Source organism: Chrysochloris asiatica, unplaced genomic scaffold (assembly GCF_000296735.1).
Source record: "Chrysochloris asiatica unplaced genomic scaffold, ChrAsi1.0 scaffold00036, whole genome shotgun sequence".
Taxonomy (NCBI): Eukaryota; Metazoa; Chordata; class Mammalia; order Afrosoricida; family Chrysochloridae; genus Chrysochloris; species Chrysochloris asiatica.
Window position 1 is genome coordinate 15,323,613 of NW_006408554.1, and position 21,083 is coordinate 15,344,695.

General features: G+C 38.1%; 1 protein-coding gene across 1 annotated transcript in view; it reads left to right on the forward strand.

Annotated features, from left to right (window-relative positions):
- The window catches only part of LOC102836541 (25-hydroxycholesterol 7-alpha-hydroxylase-like), a 53,578-nt gene that overhangs the window by 19,785 nt on the left and 12,710 nt on the right, over positions 1-21,083 (forward strand). The window contains exons 3-5 of the mRNA XM_006860080.1: positions 301-891; positions 1,340-1,546; positions 16,447-16,622. Of these exons, the coding sequence (XP_006860142.1) occupies positions 301-891; positions 1,340-1,546; positions 16,447-16,622 (974 nt within the window). The remainder of the gene's footprint in view (positions 1-300; positions 892-1,339; positions 1,547-16,446; positions 16,623-21,083) is intronic.

Here is a 21,083-nt window from a genome sequence, read left to right on the forward strand (position 1 = left end):
CTGAAAAAAATTTAAAGGATCTTTCAGTAAAGGGTGCTTTACTTAAAAAGAAATATCGTGTTAAACTATCATCTTAAAGGAAATTCGCCTGCTGGTTTCTAAAGTTTTCCCACCATCATCCATTTTAAAAGGAGACATATACTGAAATCTTGAATGAAATAAAATTTTATTAAAGTTAGTGACTTTCCATATGTTTTATATTAAAGTTTTTCTAATTTTTATGGAAATATTTTTTTTCAAATTCTGGTTGTTTGTTTTGTTTTGCTACTGAATGAACTCATTCTCATTTATTTCTTTTAGGAAAGTATATAACATTTATCCTGGATCCTTTCCAGTTTCAGTTAGTGATCAAAAATCACAAACAATTAAGCTTCAAAATGTTTGGTAATAAAGTATCACATGATGCATTTTCCATCAAAAGGCTGTTAACGAATCAAGAGCTGGACCATGAGCTGCATGTATGTTACCAGTATTTGCAGGGCAAATCTTTAGACGTGCTCTGTGAAACCATGGCCCAGACGATAAATCACATTTTTGAATCCAAATTATCAAGTTCCAGATATTGGGACACAGTTCAAATGTTACCATTCTGTACCACAGTAATATTTGAGGTCACATTTACATCTCTTTATGGAAAACTCCTTGTTGCAGATAGGAAAAAATTTATTAGTGAGCTAAGAGATGATTTAATTAAATTTGATGAAAAATTTGCATATTTAGCATCAGGCATACCCATTGAGTTTCTGGGGAATGCCAAATCTATGCAAAAGAAAATTATAAACCGCTTTACACAAGAAAATTTAGCTAAGATGCAAGGATGGTCAAAAGTTATTCAAATGAGGCAAGACACCCTGGAGAAATACTATGAGCCTGACGACTTAGAAATAGGAGGTAAGAAACTTCTGAATGATTACTTGTCTAAAATAAAATAATTTACAATAGACCTTTGAAATAAAAAGACAAAATGGCGACCTTGAAAATTTTTTATGCTCTTTCTAATTGGCTAATGATAAAATGCTTTACTCTGATAATTGATTTTTTTTTTTTTTTTTGCTGAGGTGGTAAAACAAGATACTTAATGGTGATGATGAGAAAGAGTATAACTAAGCTGCATTTACTCATTTTATCTCACCCCCCCCCAACTTCCCATGCCCCCACACATTACGTTTTAAACTATTCTCATTAAATAGAAAATTAGGCTTCAGAAGCCCATTGGTCCTCATTAGCATGCACTGATCCTTGGCTGGGTCTGTGTCCTAACATCTTTTAATTAGCACACTGCAAATCTAATCAGTGTAATAAACGCTATTAATCTTCCTTTTCACTTATTTTCTCCCAGCACATCATTTCGCCCTTCTCTGGGCCTCTGTAGCAAACACTATTCCAACTATGTTCTGGGCGATGTATTATCTTCTTCGGCACCCAGAAGCTATGGCAGCAGTGCGTGACGAAATTGACCATTTGCTGCAGTCAACAGGTCAAAAGAAAGGGTCTGGATTTCTCATCAACTTCACCAGAGAACAATTGGACAGCCTGGTCTACCTAGGTAATTTATTTTTATCTGTTATGAAGAAAAGAAGGTACCTCTCTGCAAACTCAGTTTATCACTCATAGCTGTTTACCAAGAGGTGGAGGACACAGCTGCCTAATTGACATAATAACACCCATTTACATCAATTATAAATTATGTAGTTTATAGCTGTAGATACTCTCATTGCATGTAAACATGAAGGCCTAGGTAATTAACTATGCAAGGTATGAAAAAGGCTAAACCGAAGCTTTGCAATTATTTGAAAAAAAGTTTATGCCTATTAAGTCATTTGATTCTGAGCATCTGTTGGTATGCTAATGCTTTCCAAACACTGCTGCACTATACTGACAAGAAAGGTATTTGGAGATTGAAAAGGAAAGTATTTCCAGTGGCAACCTGTGTTCAAAATGTACATATTAGTCCCTAGAATGGCAATATGGACAATTTATGCAGCTTATCTGCTTCTCCAAAAATGCAGTAAAAATGCTTCCCCATGCAAGTCCATAATTTAAACCTCCTCAAAAAAGAAAAGAAAAGAATGAGGGAAAGAAGAAAATATAGAAAGGAAAGGAGGGAGGGAAAGAAGGAGGAAGTGAAAAGGCAACAAATACATAAAAATACAAAGTACTACACAGGCAAGGATGGTACCTTCTAAAATATTCACTAACTCATGAGACATGCAGGGTCACTATTTCAAATATATTTGAGGTTGGTAAACTGTTTTTCTGTTTTTACATATGCCTATGGCAAGTAGTGACATGTGATTTTGATCTCAGTACATAGCGTCCCCATTAACTGGTATTGATAAGACTCTTCATCACCATGTGATGCATGAACTGAGACTCCCAAAATTAAATCTAGTATCAATGAGCTACTATTCTTTATTCCTTCTGTATTGGCATTTTTATCCAGTGGTATCCTTTAGGTATAATACGCCCCTTTGGACAAATGGTGAAGTAAACCTTTTTTTTTTTTTAATCTACATTAATTGATTGATTGATTGAGTGAGTGAGTGAGTGATTTGTGGTATGTTGCAAGTTCTTTGATGTTAATTTTGGAGCAAAGACCTTACAGGTCTTGATCAGTGTTGACCACCGGTTGGCATTGAGAAAAATGGACCAAGTGTCTCAGAGATTATTCCCATTGGTCATGCTAAGACCCATTAGAGGCAACCAGAAGGAAGCTTGAGTTGTAGTGGCAGCGAACCAGATTGTTCAGTCAATGAGGAAACGTATGTCACCTTTTAGTTTTCTGTCATTAGCATACATTTTAATATTTGCTTAGAGCAAGAAAACTATTTCAACATTATTAAATTACAAATACTATATTTTTTCTTTGCAGAAATGTTGGGGAATAATTACACAAGATTTGTATGTATCAAGATTCTGGGTAGCTGTCTTCACTTGGATAGATAGTATTTTCTAGGTAGAATTATAGTTTCTTTGAAGATCTAGATTGTATATGCCAGACAGTGAAATAATCTCAATTCATTTTATGAATCAGATTGTTCATACGGACTAGTAATGCAAATAAAATAAAGAATGTAGGTTGTGTTCTGTATACACAGTGATTACTCTTAAAAAATTTAGTTGAAATTTATCAACTCTTATTCTCAAACCCTTGTCAATGAAAAATAAGGTTGCTATTAAATAGTGATAAGGAGCTCTGGTAGCGTAGTGGTAATGATTCGGGAAGCCAACCTCAAGGTCAGCAGTTCGAAACTACCAGCGGTTTCATGGGAGTAAGATAAGGCGTTCTGCTCACATAAAGATTTACAGCCTCGGAAACCCTGTGCAGGGTCACTATGAGTCAGAACCCACTCCATGGTAATTAACAACAACAACAACATTAAATAGCTCTGGTACCTTAGTGGTTATGAATCGGGCTGCTAACCTCTAAGTCGGCAGTTTGAAACTACCAGCGGTTCTGCAGGAGGAAGATGAGGCTTTCTGCTCCTGTAAAGATTTACAGCCTCGGAAACCCGGTACAGGGTTGCTATGAGTCGGAACCGACTCCACGGTACTTAACAACAACAACATTAAAATTTTAACTTGATTTGGTCTGAAATATGTCAAATTCTAGAGCTAGAATTTAGATCCATTTAAATCCATAGTTAATGCTGGAGAATTTCCTCTATGGCAATCTCACGAATTACAGCTGCAACTATCAACAAACATACAATAAAAATTCCCAAGTGAGTCTAAATCCTTCTGGATAAAAGCAGCGACTTTTCCACCTTCAGAGATGGATTCCTGTTCATCACTACCTTGGTAGCCAGCAGAGGCCCATGTTGTTCATTATGAGTATTTAAAACAGTGGTGCAGGTGATTTTTTTCTATAGTATAACATGTATATTTTAATTCTTGAGGTAGGATTTTTTATGCATATTGGAGCAAATTTTGTATTTGAATCAATGGCATAACAGATAACTTCTATGGGTATTCATGGCTCAGCCATGTGTGTTTCTCAGTATCAAAAGAGCAAGTACTATCAGTGGAAAAGCAAAACTTAAACAGCATTAAATCTTCAGAGTCTGAGACATGGGAAGGTTGGTGGTGGTGTTGGTAAGTGCCATCAGATCAATTCTGACTCATAGTGACCCTCTATAGGATTTCCAAGGTGGGTTTGAACTGTTGGATTTGAAATGGTGGTTACAGAGGAACAAACAAGATGGCGGATCGGGTGGACGTAAATGGTGGTTACCAGTCCAGTGCTTATCCTATAACTCCACACCAGAACTCCATAGGAAGATTAACTGAATACAAGTGTATGTGCCTACCTTTCCCATGTCTTTAAGGAAAAAATTTGTGTATTTAAAGTATTTTTTTAAATAAGATATTTTGAATTTTTATTATGATTTTTAAAAAAGATCATGTTGATGAAATGAATGCTGCATTTTTTTTACTGGGAAGGAGAATTTTCATTCAAGTATAATAGAAAATATGGAGTCCTGGTGTGATGCTGCAAGATAATGCATTGGACTGCAAGGTCAGTTTGAGCCACAAGATTTGCAGTTCAAACCCACCAGCCACTCCTCGGAAACCGTATACAGGGTTGCTATGAGTTAGAACCAACTTGCCGGCCCTTAACAACAACAACATCAATAGAAAAGGAGTTTTATTTCTATTTTTAGAAAGAATTTTCATGTAGCATACAAAATAAGTTTGGAAAGGAAAGTTAAAGTGACATAGAAGTGAATATCTTATTCCCAAACAAAAATGACTTCTCTCATTCACAGAAACCAAGGTTACCAATAGGTTTATAGTGATGTCACACATCCTGTATATGTTATTGACATCCATGGCTCAATCCCTAACCCTCGCATGTATCAAATTTCCTCTAGCATCAGTACATATTTAATGTCAGCAAAAGGTAAAATTGTGTAGCATAGATTTGGCTTTTAAATATCAAACCTGATGAAGTGATTCAGTGCTGTCATGTTGTTAGAGATTGTGATAGGTTTGTACTTTTTCCCAGTGCTCTTGAGAATCCTTCTTTAAAATCATTATTCTCTTTTAGACAAATAAAATACAACTTTATGTTTAAAGTATTTATGTAACTATTAAATTAGATTCTGTTTATCATGACTTCACTAAATGTTTATTAATGTTTTGTAAAGGTCACCATTATTAAATTGAAACAAAACTTTGAAATAATTTTAACTTAAAAAATAAATGCAATGAAGTTCAGATCATTGTAATTTGAGGACTGAATCCCAATTAAAAAAAGGATCTGGTTGAAAGGAAGATTGAGAAACTCTGAGAGAAAACTTAAGAAAAATTTTCAGTTTTTCCAGAAGGAGAAAAATTTTCAGTTTTTCCAGAAGGAAAGGGTAGTAGGATTAACAACCACAGGTTTCAAAAATGAGAAAAGAAAAAGAAGATAAGATTATTCCGAAGGTACAATAACAAATAAAAATAAAAGATAATGCGTGGAGAGAACACTATCAAAATTGAACTTTTTAACAAAGATAAACCTTTTATTATAGTTTTGGTGGTGGTCGTGGTGCCGTGGAGTTGGTTCTGACTCAGTGACGCTGCATAGGGTTTCCGAGGCTGTAAACCTTTACAGGAGCAGAAAGCCTCATCTTTCTCCCATGAAACCACTAGTAGTTTCGAACTGCTGACCTTGAGGTTAGCAGCCCAACTCGTAACCACTAAGCTACCAGAGCTCCTCTATTTCAGTTTTAGATTTACAGAAATATGAAAAAGATCATGGAAAGTTCCCATATACCCCACACAAAGTGCCTCTTACTGACATTTTATATTAATATGGCACATTTGTCATAATTGTCAGTGTTATTTTGAAATTATTTACTCAGCATTCTAAAGTAATTCTGTATTTCAAATAACAAAAGTTCAAGCAACAATTATAAAGATCCGCAAAATTTTCTTTTCTGGTTAGAATATACAGGAGGTATAAATTCTACTTCATGTTTGGAGTGTCTGACTGGAGGTGGGGAGTGGGCTTTTCCATAAAGGGGTACAGCAGAAAAATATGGAGGTGGGGAGTTGGATTTTTATATATAAGTATAAGGAAACATCAGTTAGAAGTGAAAAATGATGCTTTGGATGTTCATCAAATTCTCAGCTCATCATAATTTTAAGAGGGTTAGATAATACAATGAATGATGAAAACAAATTAGATGAGAATACAAATTATTGTACTTTGGTCTAAAAAGCAACTGTATTGTGATAAAATGAGGAGATTAACAGAAAAGGATTCAAAGCAGTGGTTCTTAGCATTGAGTGCTCATTGGAATCATCTAGTAGTGATGTTTGTTGGACCATCTTGTCTTTTCTGACTCATAGCGACCCTGTATAGGCTTTCCAAAGCTGTAAATCTTTATGGAAGCAGAAAGCCTCATCTTTCTCGCGAGATCGGCTGGTAGATTCCAACTGCTGACCTTGTAGTTAGTGGCCCAACTCTAAACTCACTATGCTACCAGGGTTCCTGGAATCATCTGGGGAGTTAAAAAATATATATATTCATACCTGCTCCCCCAAGAGAGTCTGATTTGATTGCACTGGGGTACTTGCTGATGACTGTAAAAGCTCCCAGGTGATTCTAACAGGTAGGCAAAGTTCAAACCCACTAATTTAAAGGACTTAGTTAATGCAGTAAGAACCATGATGGTACTATAGGATAAGCACTGGATTGCTACCCACAAAAAGTCAGCAGTTCAAACCCACCAGCGGCTCAGAGGAAGAAATATGAGATTTTTTTGCCTCCGTGCTTTTGAAACCCCATGCAGGTCACTGTGAGTCGGAATCGAGTCTAGGGCAGTAAGTTTGATTTGAGACAATCAATGCAGCAGTGGTTCAGATTCCATTGGCCTAAGATGGACTTTTTAAATTTGCATTTATTTTAAATCATCCTATGTCATCATAATAGGCAGCCAACATTCAAAACACTAATTTAAAGTTTCAGTTAATGCAGTGGTTTTGATTCCATTAGTCTGGGATAAAACATATATTTTTAAAAACAACATCCCAGGCGATTCTAATGGGCAGCCAAGATGAATAACCACTGGATATTGTTGGTTATATGCCGTAGAGTAGGTTCTGACTCATAAAGACCCTGCATAGGGTTTCCGAGGCTGTAAATCTTTATGGGAGCAGAAAGCCTCATTGTTCTTCCACGGAACAGTTGATAATTTCGAACTGCTGACCATGAGATTAGCAACCCAAATGACTCAGTGGTGATATTGTTTCAAAAACCAATTGCTTAACTGTTCCCAGGAGGCATCACTAGAAGCATGAGGTTTAAAGCAAAGGAAGTAGTAGGTTTTTTTCTAATTTTCCAATGAAAATAATATGCCCCCATTCTGCCACATTCTAAGGGGGCACAGTGACTAGTTGAATTCATTCAGGATGCAAAAAGACTGAAAACTACATCATCTCTGACACACTGAAAGCAATGGCATGCTGTTGTTATTTCAGTTAGCAGTCTAGTCTTTATCCTACAGCGCCACACCAGGACTCCAAAGCAATGGCATTGTTGTTGTTGTTTAGTGCCATCAAGTAGGTTCCTACTCTATATGGTGGCCTTTTATATGGTTTTCAAGGAGCAACTGGTGTGTTTGAACTGCCAACCTTGTAGCTAGCAGACCAGTGCTTATCCTATAGTACCACACAAGGAAATGTAAAAGTAACATTAATTTGTTCATTAAAAATGTTTAAGGTCCTATTCTGCTTGAGGGACAGGGTCACTGCTGCTAGAACATAAAGATAACACTAGTTCTGTCCTCTGAACTGAAATCTTCCTCTAATCTCTCCCCTTTGGAGACCTGCTGTATGATAAACTTTGGACCGCTAACCTCAAGGTCTAAGGTTCAAACCCACTAGCCCCTCTTCAGAAACCGTATACAAAGCCCCTATGAGTTGCAACTGATCCAATAGCACTTAACAACAGCAGTCTCTACCCTTTAGAAAACACAGACAAAACATCTAATCACCCATGTAACAGCTCGTAAAAATATTTAATGATAACTGTTATGTGATTTGAGCCCTGGTGTGATACTGGAGGACATGAACTGGACTGCTAACCTCAAAGCTGATGATTCAAATCCATTAGCCACTCTTGGAAACCCTATACAATGTCGCTATGAGTTGGGACCAACTCATTGGCATTTAATAACAACAGCAACATCATGTAATTTCTTTAAATGTGCCATCAAATCAGTTCCGACTTACTGCAACCCAGTATAGGGTTTCCGAGGAGCAGCTGGTGGATTTGAACCACTCACTTTGCAGTTCAAATCAACCTTACTGCCTTAGTGCTTATCCTACAGTGCCACACCAAGACTCCAATTAGGAAATTGTTAAGTGACTTTGAGTTGATTCCCACTAATAGTGGCCCTGTATAGGGTTTTCAAGGAGCAGCTGGTGATCTTGAACCACCAACTGTGTGGTACAAACTGACCTTGCAGTCCAGTACATTAGCCTACAGTGCCAAATCAGGACTCAAATTAGTCAATAAGCCTCTTAAAATGTGGCAGCACTCTTAAAATTTGGCAGCAAATCATTCTTTTCCATTTTTTCAGTGGAAATACACCTTCATAAAGATTACAATCCAACTAGTTCAAAGTTGGAAAGTGATAGAAACAGGAATGTTCCTATAAGATCCCAGCTAAGATCCTGCATAGTTGTCTTAAAATTATTTTAAAGAGGATAGTGAAGTGGTTATAAATCGGGCTGCTAATCTCACAGTCAGCAGTTCTAAACTACCAGCTGTTCCGCGGGAGAAAGATGAGGCTTTCTGTTCCCATAAAGATTTACAGCCTCAGAAAACCCATGCAGGGTCGCTATGAGTTGGAACCAACTCCATGGCACATAACAACAACATGGAAAAAGGATTAGACATTTTGCCTATGTATTTTCTAAGGAGAAGAGATTAGAGGGAGAAACAGTTCAGCTCAATATGAGAAATCACTTTATACTAATATGAGCTTTCTGAAGCCCATCATTGAAGATATTCAATTAGAAGTTGTGCAGTATTGTTGTTGTTAAGTACCATAGAGTTGGTTCCAACTCATAACAACCCTGTATAGGGTTTCCAAGGAGCAGCTGGTAGGTTTGAACTACTGACCTTGTTATTCAAATTGATCTTTTGGCCCAGTGATTATCCTATAGTGCCACACCAGGACTCCATTTGTTGTTGTTATTAAGGGGGATCAAGTCCATCCTGACCCATAGCAACCCGGTATAGGGTTTTCAATAGAGCCAGGAAAATCTCAGCTCAGAGGACAGGACGAGTGTTCTCTTTTCTTCTAGCCACCCTGCCCACCCTGGCCTCTGATAACCACTAATATTTTGTTTGGGTGGATTTGACTATTCTACAAAGTGTAACTTGGACCTTTTGTTTCCAGTTTATTTCACTGAACATCAAGTTTTCAACCACCACTCATCTGTCTGTTTGTCATACTGTGGTGGCTTGTATGTTGCTGTGATTCTGGAAGCTGCACCATGGGTATTTTAAATGCCAGCAGAGTCACCACAGTGGACAGGTATCAGCTATACTTCCAGACAAAGACAGACTAGGAAGAAGGAGAGATGGACTACTTCTGAATATTTAGTCACTGAAAACTTTATGAATAGCAGTGGAGCACTGTCAGCACCAGATTATTGAATATTGATGAGGAGCATGATAAGGAACACTAGAATATTTTCAGATATAGTGCCAGAAGATGAGCCACTCGGGTCGGAAGGCATTCAAAATGAGACTGGGAAAGAGATGCCTCCTCAAAGTAGAGTTGACCATGATGATGCCAGTGGAGTAAAGCCTGATGAGACATAACTCAAAAGGAAGAGAAGCAGCGATCAGCATCCATTAATAATAGGAGCATGGAATGTACAAAGTATGAATCTAGGAAAGTTGGATATTGTTAAAAATGAAATGGAATGCAAAAACATCCATATCCTAGGCTTTGGTGAGCTAAAATGGACTAGTATTGGCCATTTTGGATCTAACAATCACAGATTTACCATGCCAGGAATGACAAACTAAAGAGGAATGGTATCACATTCATCATCAAAAAGAGCATATCAAGACCAGTCATGAAGTACAATGCTGTCTGTGATAGGATAATATTCATACGTCTAAAAGGAAGACAAGTTAATGCCACTATTATTCAAATGTACACACTGAACACTAAAGCCAATGATGATGAAATTGAAGAATTTCACCAACTTCTACAATTTGAAATAAATCAAATATATAATCAGTATGCATTGATAATTACTGGTGGAATGATTGGAATGCAAATATTGTAAACAAAGAGGAAGGATTATTGTTGTTGTTAAGTGCTGTGGAGTCAGTTCTGATCTATAGCAACCCTGTATAAGGTTTCTGAGGAGCAGCTAGTAAGCTTGAACTGCTGACCTTGCAGTTCAAACAGCTTTGCAGTCTGGCGCATTAACCCACAGTGCCATACCAGGATTAGTAGTTGGAAAATATGGCCTTGGTGATAGAAACTATCAAGATTGCATGATATAATTTTGCAAGACCAATGACTTCTTCATTGTGAAACCTTTTTTAAACAACATAAAAGATGACTATACACATGGACCTCATCAGTTAGAATATACAGAAATCAAATAGACTACATCTGTGGAAAGAGGTGGTAGAAAAGCTCCATATCATCAGCCCAAACAACACCAGGGGCAGACTGTGGAATAGACCATCAGTTGCTCATATGTAAATTTAGGCTGAATCTGAAGAAAATGAGAACAAATCCATGAGAGCCAAATTATGACCTTGAATATATTACACCTGAATTTAGAGATCATCTGAAGAACACATTTGATACATTAGACACTAAAGATCAAAGACCAGAGGAGTTGTGGGATGACATCAAGAATATCATACAGGGATGCAGTGGGAGGGTGCCTACAGAGGCATGAAGTGACTGGCTTACAAGTTTTCAAGAGGGAACTTAGTTTCAGAGGGTGAGGGGAAAGGTAGAATCTCCACTGAGTGGTTTCCAACCTGTCTGGACAGGGCTGGTGAAAGGAGATGGTGATAAGACTCTTGTGGAGTCGGTGCTTGATCTTGCAGTCCAGGAGCAGAGGACCCTGCGACCATCAAGGGAGAAGAGTGAAGTGCAGAACCTAATCCAGAGAAGTAGTGACACCAGAGATGGAGGCAGAGACGATGACATGGAGAGAGGGAGTGACTGGGGACTCTAGACTCAAGGAGGGAGAGGGGCTGTGTGCTAGCAGCCTGGGGGGGGCGGGGAAGGGCAGGCTTGCAGGATATATGCCCTTTGGTTGTTTGAATGGTTATATATTCTTGAGTGCTTTGGTGTACATAAAACAAAACAAACAAACAAAAAACACAACAACGACAGGGAATGGAAGCAAATGCTGTTGAATGATGATGCATGGAAGAGATTGTAATCATTGCAATGAAACAATTAGTGTAAAATTGATGTTCTCCCATTTAAACTATTACTCAATTCACAATAAAACTTTAAAGAAAAAAAAAACTTGCTTTACAGCATAGAGATGCTAAAGCAAATGGAAGAAATGAGGAGCTGAAGATACACTTTCAAAGATCAGCTCAAGAGAAGACAAAGTCAGATATTATAAAATAAAATAAAATAAAATAAAATGCAAAGATCTAGAGTTAGAAAACCAAAAGAGAAGAACACACTCAGCATTTCTCAAGCTAAGAAAACTGAAGAAAAAACTTCTAACTTCTACTTGCAGTACTGAAAGATTCTGTGGGCAAAATATTGAATGATGCAGAAAGCATCAAAAGAAGATGGAAGGAATACGCAGAGTCACTGTACCTAAAATAAATAGTCAATGTTCAGCCATTTCAAAAGGTAGTATATGATCAAGACCCAAAGATCCTGAATGAAGAAGTCCAAGGTACGTTGAGGTAATTGGCTCATTCCAAAGAGAGACGACCCAACAGAATGCAGAAATCATCTAACAATATGATTGATACCCATATGAATAAAATGTTATTAAAGATACTCGTCTCTCATACTTTGGGCATATTGTCTCGGGGGAACAGTCACTGGAGAAGGATATCATGCTTGGTAAGATGGAGGGTCAGAGAAAAAGAGGAAGACCCCCAATGAGATGGATTGACCAGGCGGCAACATTGATGGACTCAAGTGTGGCAGCAGTAGTGAGGTTGGCCCAGGATCAGACATTGTTTCATTCTGCTGTGCATGGGGTCACTATGAGACGGTTCCGACTTGATGGCACCTGACAACAACAACAACAAAAGGTATTCCAAAAACAGTGGCAACCATACATTGACAGAGAACTACCAGAGGTTCAAGACAGTTTCAGAAGAGGATGTGGAATGAGGGATATCATTGCTGACATCAGATGGCTCTTGGCTAAAAGTTGTTGTTCTTTTCAAGACTGTCCAAGTTGTGGCCCTAGCACACTGCCACATGGCATGACTGTTCCTTTAATTCCAGTCATCGCTGCTATCCACTGATCGCCATGGCTAATCAGATGGTTTGACAGTCTGTACCAATCATTAAGGTGGCCCAAATTAACAGCCTGGCCATGTCACAGTACATTCATTCCACATACACTGTCATGGCCCAAGTATCAGGCAGAAACCCGGATATGCTTGTTGTTTGTGTGCGTTGTAACATGCAATATTGATTGTCGTGAGCTGCTCTGGTGCTTTAAATATGCAAATGAGAATCATCTATCATTTACCACAGCCAGAATTGAGATCTGAGGTCAGGAGAGAAAGCCTATACCCCTTTCTTTGCCCCAGGTTCCTTTCATATACCATTTTCCATTGCAGTCATGCTATAAAGCGTCATAGCCCCAAGATGTTCCGCAGATTTTTGCTTAAAGGAATACTTATCCTGAATGATGTTCTGTCCTAAAGAAGGAAGTAAATCTTTCCTAGACAGATGAAGAAGGTAGAGCAAGCACTGAATTGTGAGTTCACTGTGGGACATTTGTAATTCAGTGTCCTTGTGTACATATACTGATCAGTGAAGCTCATTTCTTCATAAAGCTCAGGCAAACTTGTCTTAATCATAGTGGAAATTGTTGGGACCTTGCAATGCCTGGTGTAAATGATCCCCCAAAATATTTGCATTCTGGATAGTAGTTTTTCTACAATGCATTCTAATAACTACAGGGTCCTGTTACCTGCTAAGTGTTAGTATAAATTAACAATCTATTATGCACAATAAGTTTTATAAAATATTTACAGATAAGAGATCATGTTTAATTAAAATTAACTTGCATATGAAAGCCAAGTACACTAATGACTTACAATGACCTTTTATTACCTGTGGTCCCTTGTTTTGGCTGGATGATTGACAGCTTGCTGTTTGGCCACCATGTTGAATTTCAGCTGACAAGACTTTTCATTTTAACTCAATTTGCCCGCCTATCACAAGCTGGTGGCAGGCCAGACCCAAGTCACCCAGCTTTGCCTCAGCAGCTTGCTCTAGTTCTCATTAGTACGCATTTATTCAGTGGAAATTGGAAGACAAATGCTTGAAGGCATGTGAACTAAGTATAGCAAATTAGGTTTAAAGACTGAATATTTATAAGTATATGGAAAGGTTTTTTTTTTTTTTTTTTTTTTAAATTCTAGAGCAAATTGAGTGCTAGCTTTGATATAAAAGAAATGAGGATAGAAGGGGGGAGTTTCTAAGAATAACAATACTATAAGCTTTTTTTTTTTTCTTTCTTTCCATTTTAGAAATATATACAATCTCTCTGACAACACCTTATCAAATAGCAACCTGGCTTCTCTTTCATGGAGTGTTTGCACAGTGAAGTGTAGCACCTTGTGTATGAGAAGGGGGAAGAAAATGAGGGTCATGTTCATTTGTTGTTTGGTTATCCCTTGGTATATTTTAAATTGCCTTGTTTGTTCGGCACTAGCACAGAAACAGATGTTGCTCTACCGTGCAGGATAATTTACTGTACCTCCTGGTGCATCATGGAAACCCTCCCAGGGCCCAGCTGGTCTGTCAGTGGCATTGGCTGGTGTCTGCTCAACTATGACAACGACAAGTAGAGGCTGCAATGTTTTATTGTGCAGTTGTCATTGTTCTCAACATATAGCGCTGCCCGCATTCATGCTGGGGCTAGTGGAAAAGCTGCTTGCTTTTGTGTCTGTGTGTTACACTGCAGTTCCACCCAAGCCCCACTCCTCATTGTTGATAATAACGCAACTCATTACTTTTGTCATCTAATGATTATCGGCATGATCGCTCAGAGCAAGAGCCAAGTCTGCCTTGCACACATAACTGCTACTGGAAGGGAAAACAGATTTGTCATTTACGATCTGACCACTAAGACACACTTTGTGCTCCATTATTGTGATTAACTTCTGCATAAGATATGCTTGCCCAATTGTCATTTGTGATACTGCAGTGGGCACAAGCTGCCATGCTTCCCGCAAGCTCGTCAACCAATAGGATGTGACCATGTAATTTAGACTGTTAAATGACTACCCTTTCAAAGCAGCCACCCCACAATTATTTTGATTTTGCATTTCTTTCCCCATACTTCTACAAGACCTGTTGGGTGACCAGCACTCCTACATATGTCAGCAATGATTTTACACCACAAAATAAAGTGATGCTTTGCTATTGTTTATCCAACAGAGCCAGCGAGGTTCATGGGATGCCAACCCTTGCATTGTACCATGGAAATTTGGGCAGCTAGTTAACTACCAGTTGAAATACATTGTGTCATGTGGCTTGTGACTGTCTGCAAGGTAGTCCATGTTCCAAAACCAAAGTACTTTCTGGCCTCATCACCAACAGGCCAACTTGACTCTGCCTGATGATCGCAACAAAGGCAGTCCGAAAGAATATGTACATCACATTGAATAACCATACTGTCCACAGAGATGGTGATGTCTCTTCTCTAGACAAATGTCGTTGGCTAAAGGGAAAACTTCCTGTGAAGTTTTAAATAGATTTAAATGTTAGCAAACTAGCATGTATCTTTATTTTAGGGGCTGAGGCAAGTCTTGGGTGAAAAGCTTACATTTAATACTCTAATAAATGTTGGGTACTCTGTGTTTCAAGACTGTGTGTGCATGTGTGCGTCTGTGTGTGATATTTCTAAATTACAAGCCATAAACCCACCATTTGTTACAATGTGAAATGGGGCCGGGGCAAGGGGACTCAATTTGGAGCTCTTTTTCACGGTGCTGATTAAAAAGAATCAAGTTTTATATTCCAGGGCCCATTCACGCTGGTGGAAACATAGTCAGTTTTGATTATGAAGAGAGAGATGCAGACTTAGACAGGAGCTACATGCTGATATGCATGCTATCAGAATGATTTATGCAAATTATGCATATTATTCCCAAAGGAATTCCTCCTCAAACTGCCAGGATAAATTGCCGGAAATTAGCCATAAAATCTGTCGTGCTAGGAGCAAAAGGTGAAGGCCACTGGGAAAGCAAGGACATTCAGCTTCTGGAATCTTCCAGGAGATGATGGTGGCTGTTATTGGCTTTGGATGCTGAGGAAAATATTGTTTTCTACTGAATCTTATTAAAGTATTTTCCCTTTGAAAATTCTCCAGCAAATGCTCACTCATATTTTATTTACAGCTAGCATAAAAGAAATTAAGTGTTAAGCTGTCTCAGAAGCACTGCTACAATTACTTTACTATTAACTGCCTAAGTGGTTATTAAATGACTAAGTCCGGCTTTAAAGGTGCCATGGTTCTGAAGGTTGGTGACATAACCCACCAACAGCGTACAGCAATACTGTTGTAATGACTGTACCCATAACACAGCATTCTTCCCATTCAGACCCTTCTTACAAAAATTCTTATTAATGACTTTCTGCTCAAGCACAGCAATGCTGCCTCTTGACTGCGAAGTGCCTGCAAGCTATTTTGGTGCAGCGTCTCCCCACACCTCTCCTAACTCCCCCTAATCCCTAGCTCATGGCCCTTTATCAGTGCTCAACAGAGATGATTAAGAACAACTTTTCCTTTTGAAATGAGCTTTAATAGGAAATAGAGAGCACTTTTTAGGAATTAAAAAAAATAAAATAATAGTCATCCTTGTGACTATTCTGAATCATGGAACCCCGTGTGTTACAGAGTAGAACTGTGCTCCAAACATTTTCTTAGCTCTCATCTTTATGGATTATAACCAGACCTCTCTTCTGAGAGTCCTCTAGATGCATTTAAACTGTCAACCTTTCATTTGTTGTTTTGTGCTATCGAGTTTGTTCTAACTCATAGTGACCCTGTAAAGGGTTTCCCAGAACAGCTGGAGGATTGCAACTGCTGATCTTGAGGTTCTCAGCCCAGTGACTATCCTACAGTGCCACACCAGTGCTCAGTTAGCAGCTGAGCATTAATCATTTGTACTACCCAAGACCTTCAGTAGTAGTCACATTATAATAATCTCAGTGTTCATTTGTTTATTTCCTTTAGAAAGCATCGTTCTTGAGGCTCTGCGACTGAGTTCATTTTCAGCCACCTTTCGTTTTGTTGAAGAGGATTTTGCTCTACCTGTAGAATCTGGAAAATGCCTTTTGAGAAAGGGAGACTTGGTCGTCATTTTTCCTCCAGCCTTACACAATGACCCTGAACTCTTTGAAGCACCAGAGGTAAATAAGAAGCTGGTAGATGTTCCTTCTTAGAAACGATAAACACATTGCTGTTTCTCATGATCTAGCTTTCTCTTTTCCTCTCACCATCTGGTTCTAGAAGTAATTTGAGACCACTTAATAATTTCAGTTTTTCCTTCTAATCTTAAACTTTTTCTACTTATTGACTTATTTCCTAAGAATAATTATTTCAAAGACTTCATGATCCAAAAGAAAGAGATGCAATGATGAGACTAAATGCTACTTTCTTCTAAAAGAATGGACATTGTACCTTGGCCACCATTACCTTTAGGTCAAATTGGGTTTTACTTGGCAGAGGAATATTGAAAACCATGGAGGACTGGTGATTGACAGGTGACTTAGAGCACAAATACTGACAACTATTGTGTTAAACGTTTCCTAAGTGCAGCTGACTATCTTAGAGCCAAATTCTGTCACTGCCAGACTTATATCCATACACTTTTTCACCTTTTAGGAAAGGCAGGTGGCCCTTCTTGATCAATTAGTATAGCATGATGAACTTGAGGTTGTAAAGCTGCTGCTCACGGGTGAAGCACTGAGGGTAATTGTGTCATCTCCCTGTATTTTTTCCTGAAGCTGGAGTTAATGAATATCAAAGACTGGAAATTAATCCACCCTGGCTCATCCTTTAATACCGCTTCAGAGGTCCACGGCCTGCATGCAAATTGAATGCACTCATATTCTGCCTGCTCTTCTCATGTTACTGCTGCTATGTTTCTGTATATAAAATACCATTTTTCAAAGTGAATGTTTGGTGCTCTTCTTGAGCAATTCATACCTGGCACTCTTCTCAATCCAGTTTCTAACTGGTTAAATATTTTACAGTCAGGCTGAATTATGATGTTGTTAGATTTTGAAAATTAATAAGAGGATAGGTTTCACATATAATAAGATTAGTTGTTGTTAGGTGCGGTTGAGTCTGTACCAACTCATAGCAAGCTATGTACAATGAACAAAACACTACCTGATCCTGCTGTAACCCTTATAATCATTGTTTGAGCAGCTTGAGCCCATTGCTGCTGACACTTTACAAGTCCATTTTGTTAGGGGTCTTCCTCATTTTCTCTGACCCTTTACTTTACCGAGCATAATGTCCTTCTCCAGGAGGATAATAAATCTGAAGTATGAAAGAAGAAATCTTGCCTTCCTGGCTTCTAAGAAACATTCTGGCTGTACTTCTTCTAACACAGATTTGTTTGTTCTTCTGGCAGTCCATGGTATTTTTAATATTCTTCTCTAACACCATAACTCATATGCATCAGTTATTCTATGGCCTTCCTTTTTCATGATCTGACTTTCACATACATGTGAAGCTATTGAAAATACCATGACCTAGGTCAGGCGCATCTTAGTCCTCAAATTGACAACTTTGTTTGAAGAATAACAAGATATAATAAGATCATTGGCATTTATATCATCAGCAAAAACAGAATTTGTTTAAATGAGGAGGGAAATGTGCATATAATGTCTATATGTTTCAGAAGAAAAGGTCTGACACAAATGAGGATGGTAAATGTTGTTGTTGTTGTTAAGTGCCGTCGAGTCGGTTCCGACCCATAGCAACCCTGTACAGGGTTTCCGAGGGTGTAAATCCTTACGGGAGTAGAAAGCCTCATCTTTCTCCCGCAGAGCGGCTGGTAGTTTTGAACCGCTGACCTTAAGGTTCGCAGCCCGATTCGTAACCACTATGCTACCAGAGCTCCTTGAGGATGGTAAATAGGAAGTAGAATAGTAGTGAGAGAAGGCACATTCTACAGTCAACAAGCACTAGCTCCTCATTTGTAAGCTTCAGGTATTCCACACATACATGTTGTTTTTAAGTGCCGTCAAGTTGGTTCTGACTCATAGTGACCCTATGTAAGGTTTCTGAGGAATGGCTGGTAAGTTTGAATTGCTGGCCTTGCAGATCAAACCGACCTTGTGGTCCAGCGCTTATTCTATATTTGCTGTATCACTAAATAGAGCAAATGAATAACCAATAATATGAACTTTATTTTTTAAATTTTAAAGTTTCATTTCTATCTACAATGTTTAATTACTTAGCAATTTGTTAGAGTCCTGGGTGTGGCACTATAGTTTAAGCACTGGACAACTAATCATACGGTTCAAACCCACCAGCAGTTGTTCTGAAACCCTATACAGGGTCACTGTGAGTTGGAACGGACTTGACAGCGCTTAACAACAACAGCAATTCTTTACTCCATATTTATTTTCATTATATGATTATCCTACTACTCATTAAGTTTAATATTCAGATCTGTCATAGTAATAAAGTCAACATTAAAATGATCAAATCCTCATTAATGTTTACCAAACTGCTACTAGTTTTATGGCACTATTCATTGGGTTTCCCCTCCCTGCTCTGACCTAAGAATGGGAAAGACCTTGATTTAGACTTTTATAAATTAAAAACTCAAAGATAAAAAGTGAAGGGTGCCAATTTGGTTTTTCTCCCTCTGTGGAATACAAAATAGCAATGTTCCAACTTTCCATAATTAATGAACTAACCTTAATAGTAATCAAAAGGATTTATGTTATACTCAATCACTGGAAGAATAAACTTGTAATGTGAATACTGAATCATGAGTGTATCTCTAATTTGAACTTTAAAGATCACCAGTGAAAAAGTAGGAACAAACTTAGGGACTCTGATACATGGCATAAATGCACTCTCAAACATTATTGAAAACACACAAACAGAAGAAGACAAAATAGATGACTGGAACCTCCTAAAAACCAGGTACTTAAGTACATCAAAAGATTTCATCAAAAGAGTCAAAAGGAAGCCCATGGACTGGGAAAACTATCTTTCAAGAACATATCAGACAAGGGACTAATCATACAAAACTACAGCACCTCTACAAGAAAAAGACAAACAACCCAATTAAAAAATGGGCTGAGGACATAAACAGACATTTTAACAAGGAAGACATTCATATAGCCAACAAACTTATGAAGAAATGTTCAGGATCATTAGCCAATTAAGAGATGCAGTTCAAACCAATGATGAGCTATCCTTTCATACCAGCATTATTAGTAAAGTTCAAAAAAGACAGAAAACAATAAATTCTAGCGATTGTATGGAGAAACTGGGACCCTTCTACATTATTGCTGGGATTGAAAAGTGGTCACTGGAAAATTGTATGGCACTTCCTCAGAAGTAGAAATATATTATGACCCTGCAATCCCTCTACTTGGTATATATCTACAAGTACTAAAAGTCAGGGCATGAGTAAATATATGCACATTGATGTTCATCCAAGCAATATTCACAGTAACAAAAACATGGAGACAACCTCAAACTTTGGTACATACACACAATGGAATACTATACAATGGTGAAAAATAATGAAGAATCTGTGAACCATAACATGGATGAATCTGTTAGTGAAATTAATCTTTAATCCATATTGAGCTTGTTTTTATAGATAGTGTGAGATATGAGTCTTGTTCCATTCTTCTGCAAACAGATTTCCAATATTGCCAGCACCATTTATTGAAGAGACTATCTCTTCTTCAGTTAATGTGTTTTGGCCTTTTGTCAAAGATCAGTTGAATGTATGTGGATGGATTTACTTCTGCTTTCTCAATTCTGTTCCACTGATCTATTATTTCTTTTGTTGTACCATTACTAGCCTGTTTTGACCACTGTGGCTGTGTAGTAAATTTTGAGATCAGAGAGTGAGAGGCCTCCAACTTTGTTCTTTTCCTGAAGCAATGCTTTGCTTATCTGAAGTCTCTTTCCTTTCTATATAAAATTAGTGTTAAATTTTTCCATGTCTTTAAAGAATGGTGTGGAATTCTGTTATATCTATAGATTGCTTTGGGTAGTGTTGACATTTGCACAATGTTAAGTCTTCCTATCCATGAACAGAGTATATTCTTCCATTTTTGTAAATTTATTTTGTTTTCTTATAGTAGTGTTTTGTACTTTTCTTTGTATAAGTCTTTTGTTTCTCTGTTTAGATATATTCCTAAATATTTCATCTTTTGGGTTGTTGTTGTTGTTGTTAGGTGCCATCAAGTCGATACTGACTCATAGCGACCTTATGCACAGCAGAACAAAACACTGCCTGATCCTGGGCCAACCTCACTACAGTTGCCACACTTGAGTCTATAGATGCTGCCACTTGCCCAGTCCATCTCGTTGAGGATCTTCCTCTTTTTATCTGACCCTCCATCTTACCAAACATGATATCCTTCTCTAGCAATTCGTCCCTCCTGACAATATGTCCGAAGTATGAGAGACAAAGTTTGGCCATCTTGGCCTCTAAGGAGCACTCCGGCTGTACTTCTGCCAAAATGGATCTATTGGTTCTTTTGGCAGCCCATGGCACTTTCAATACTTTCCTCCAACACCGCAACTCAAAAACATCAATTCTTCTACAGTCTTCCTTATTCACTGTCCAGCTTTTGCATGCATATGAGGTGATTGAAAAT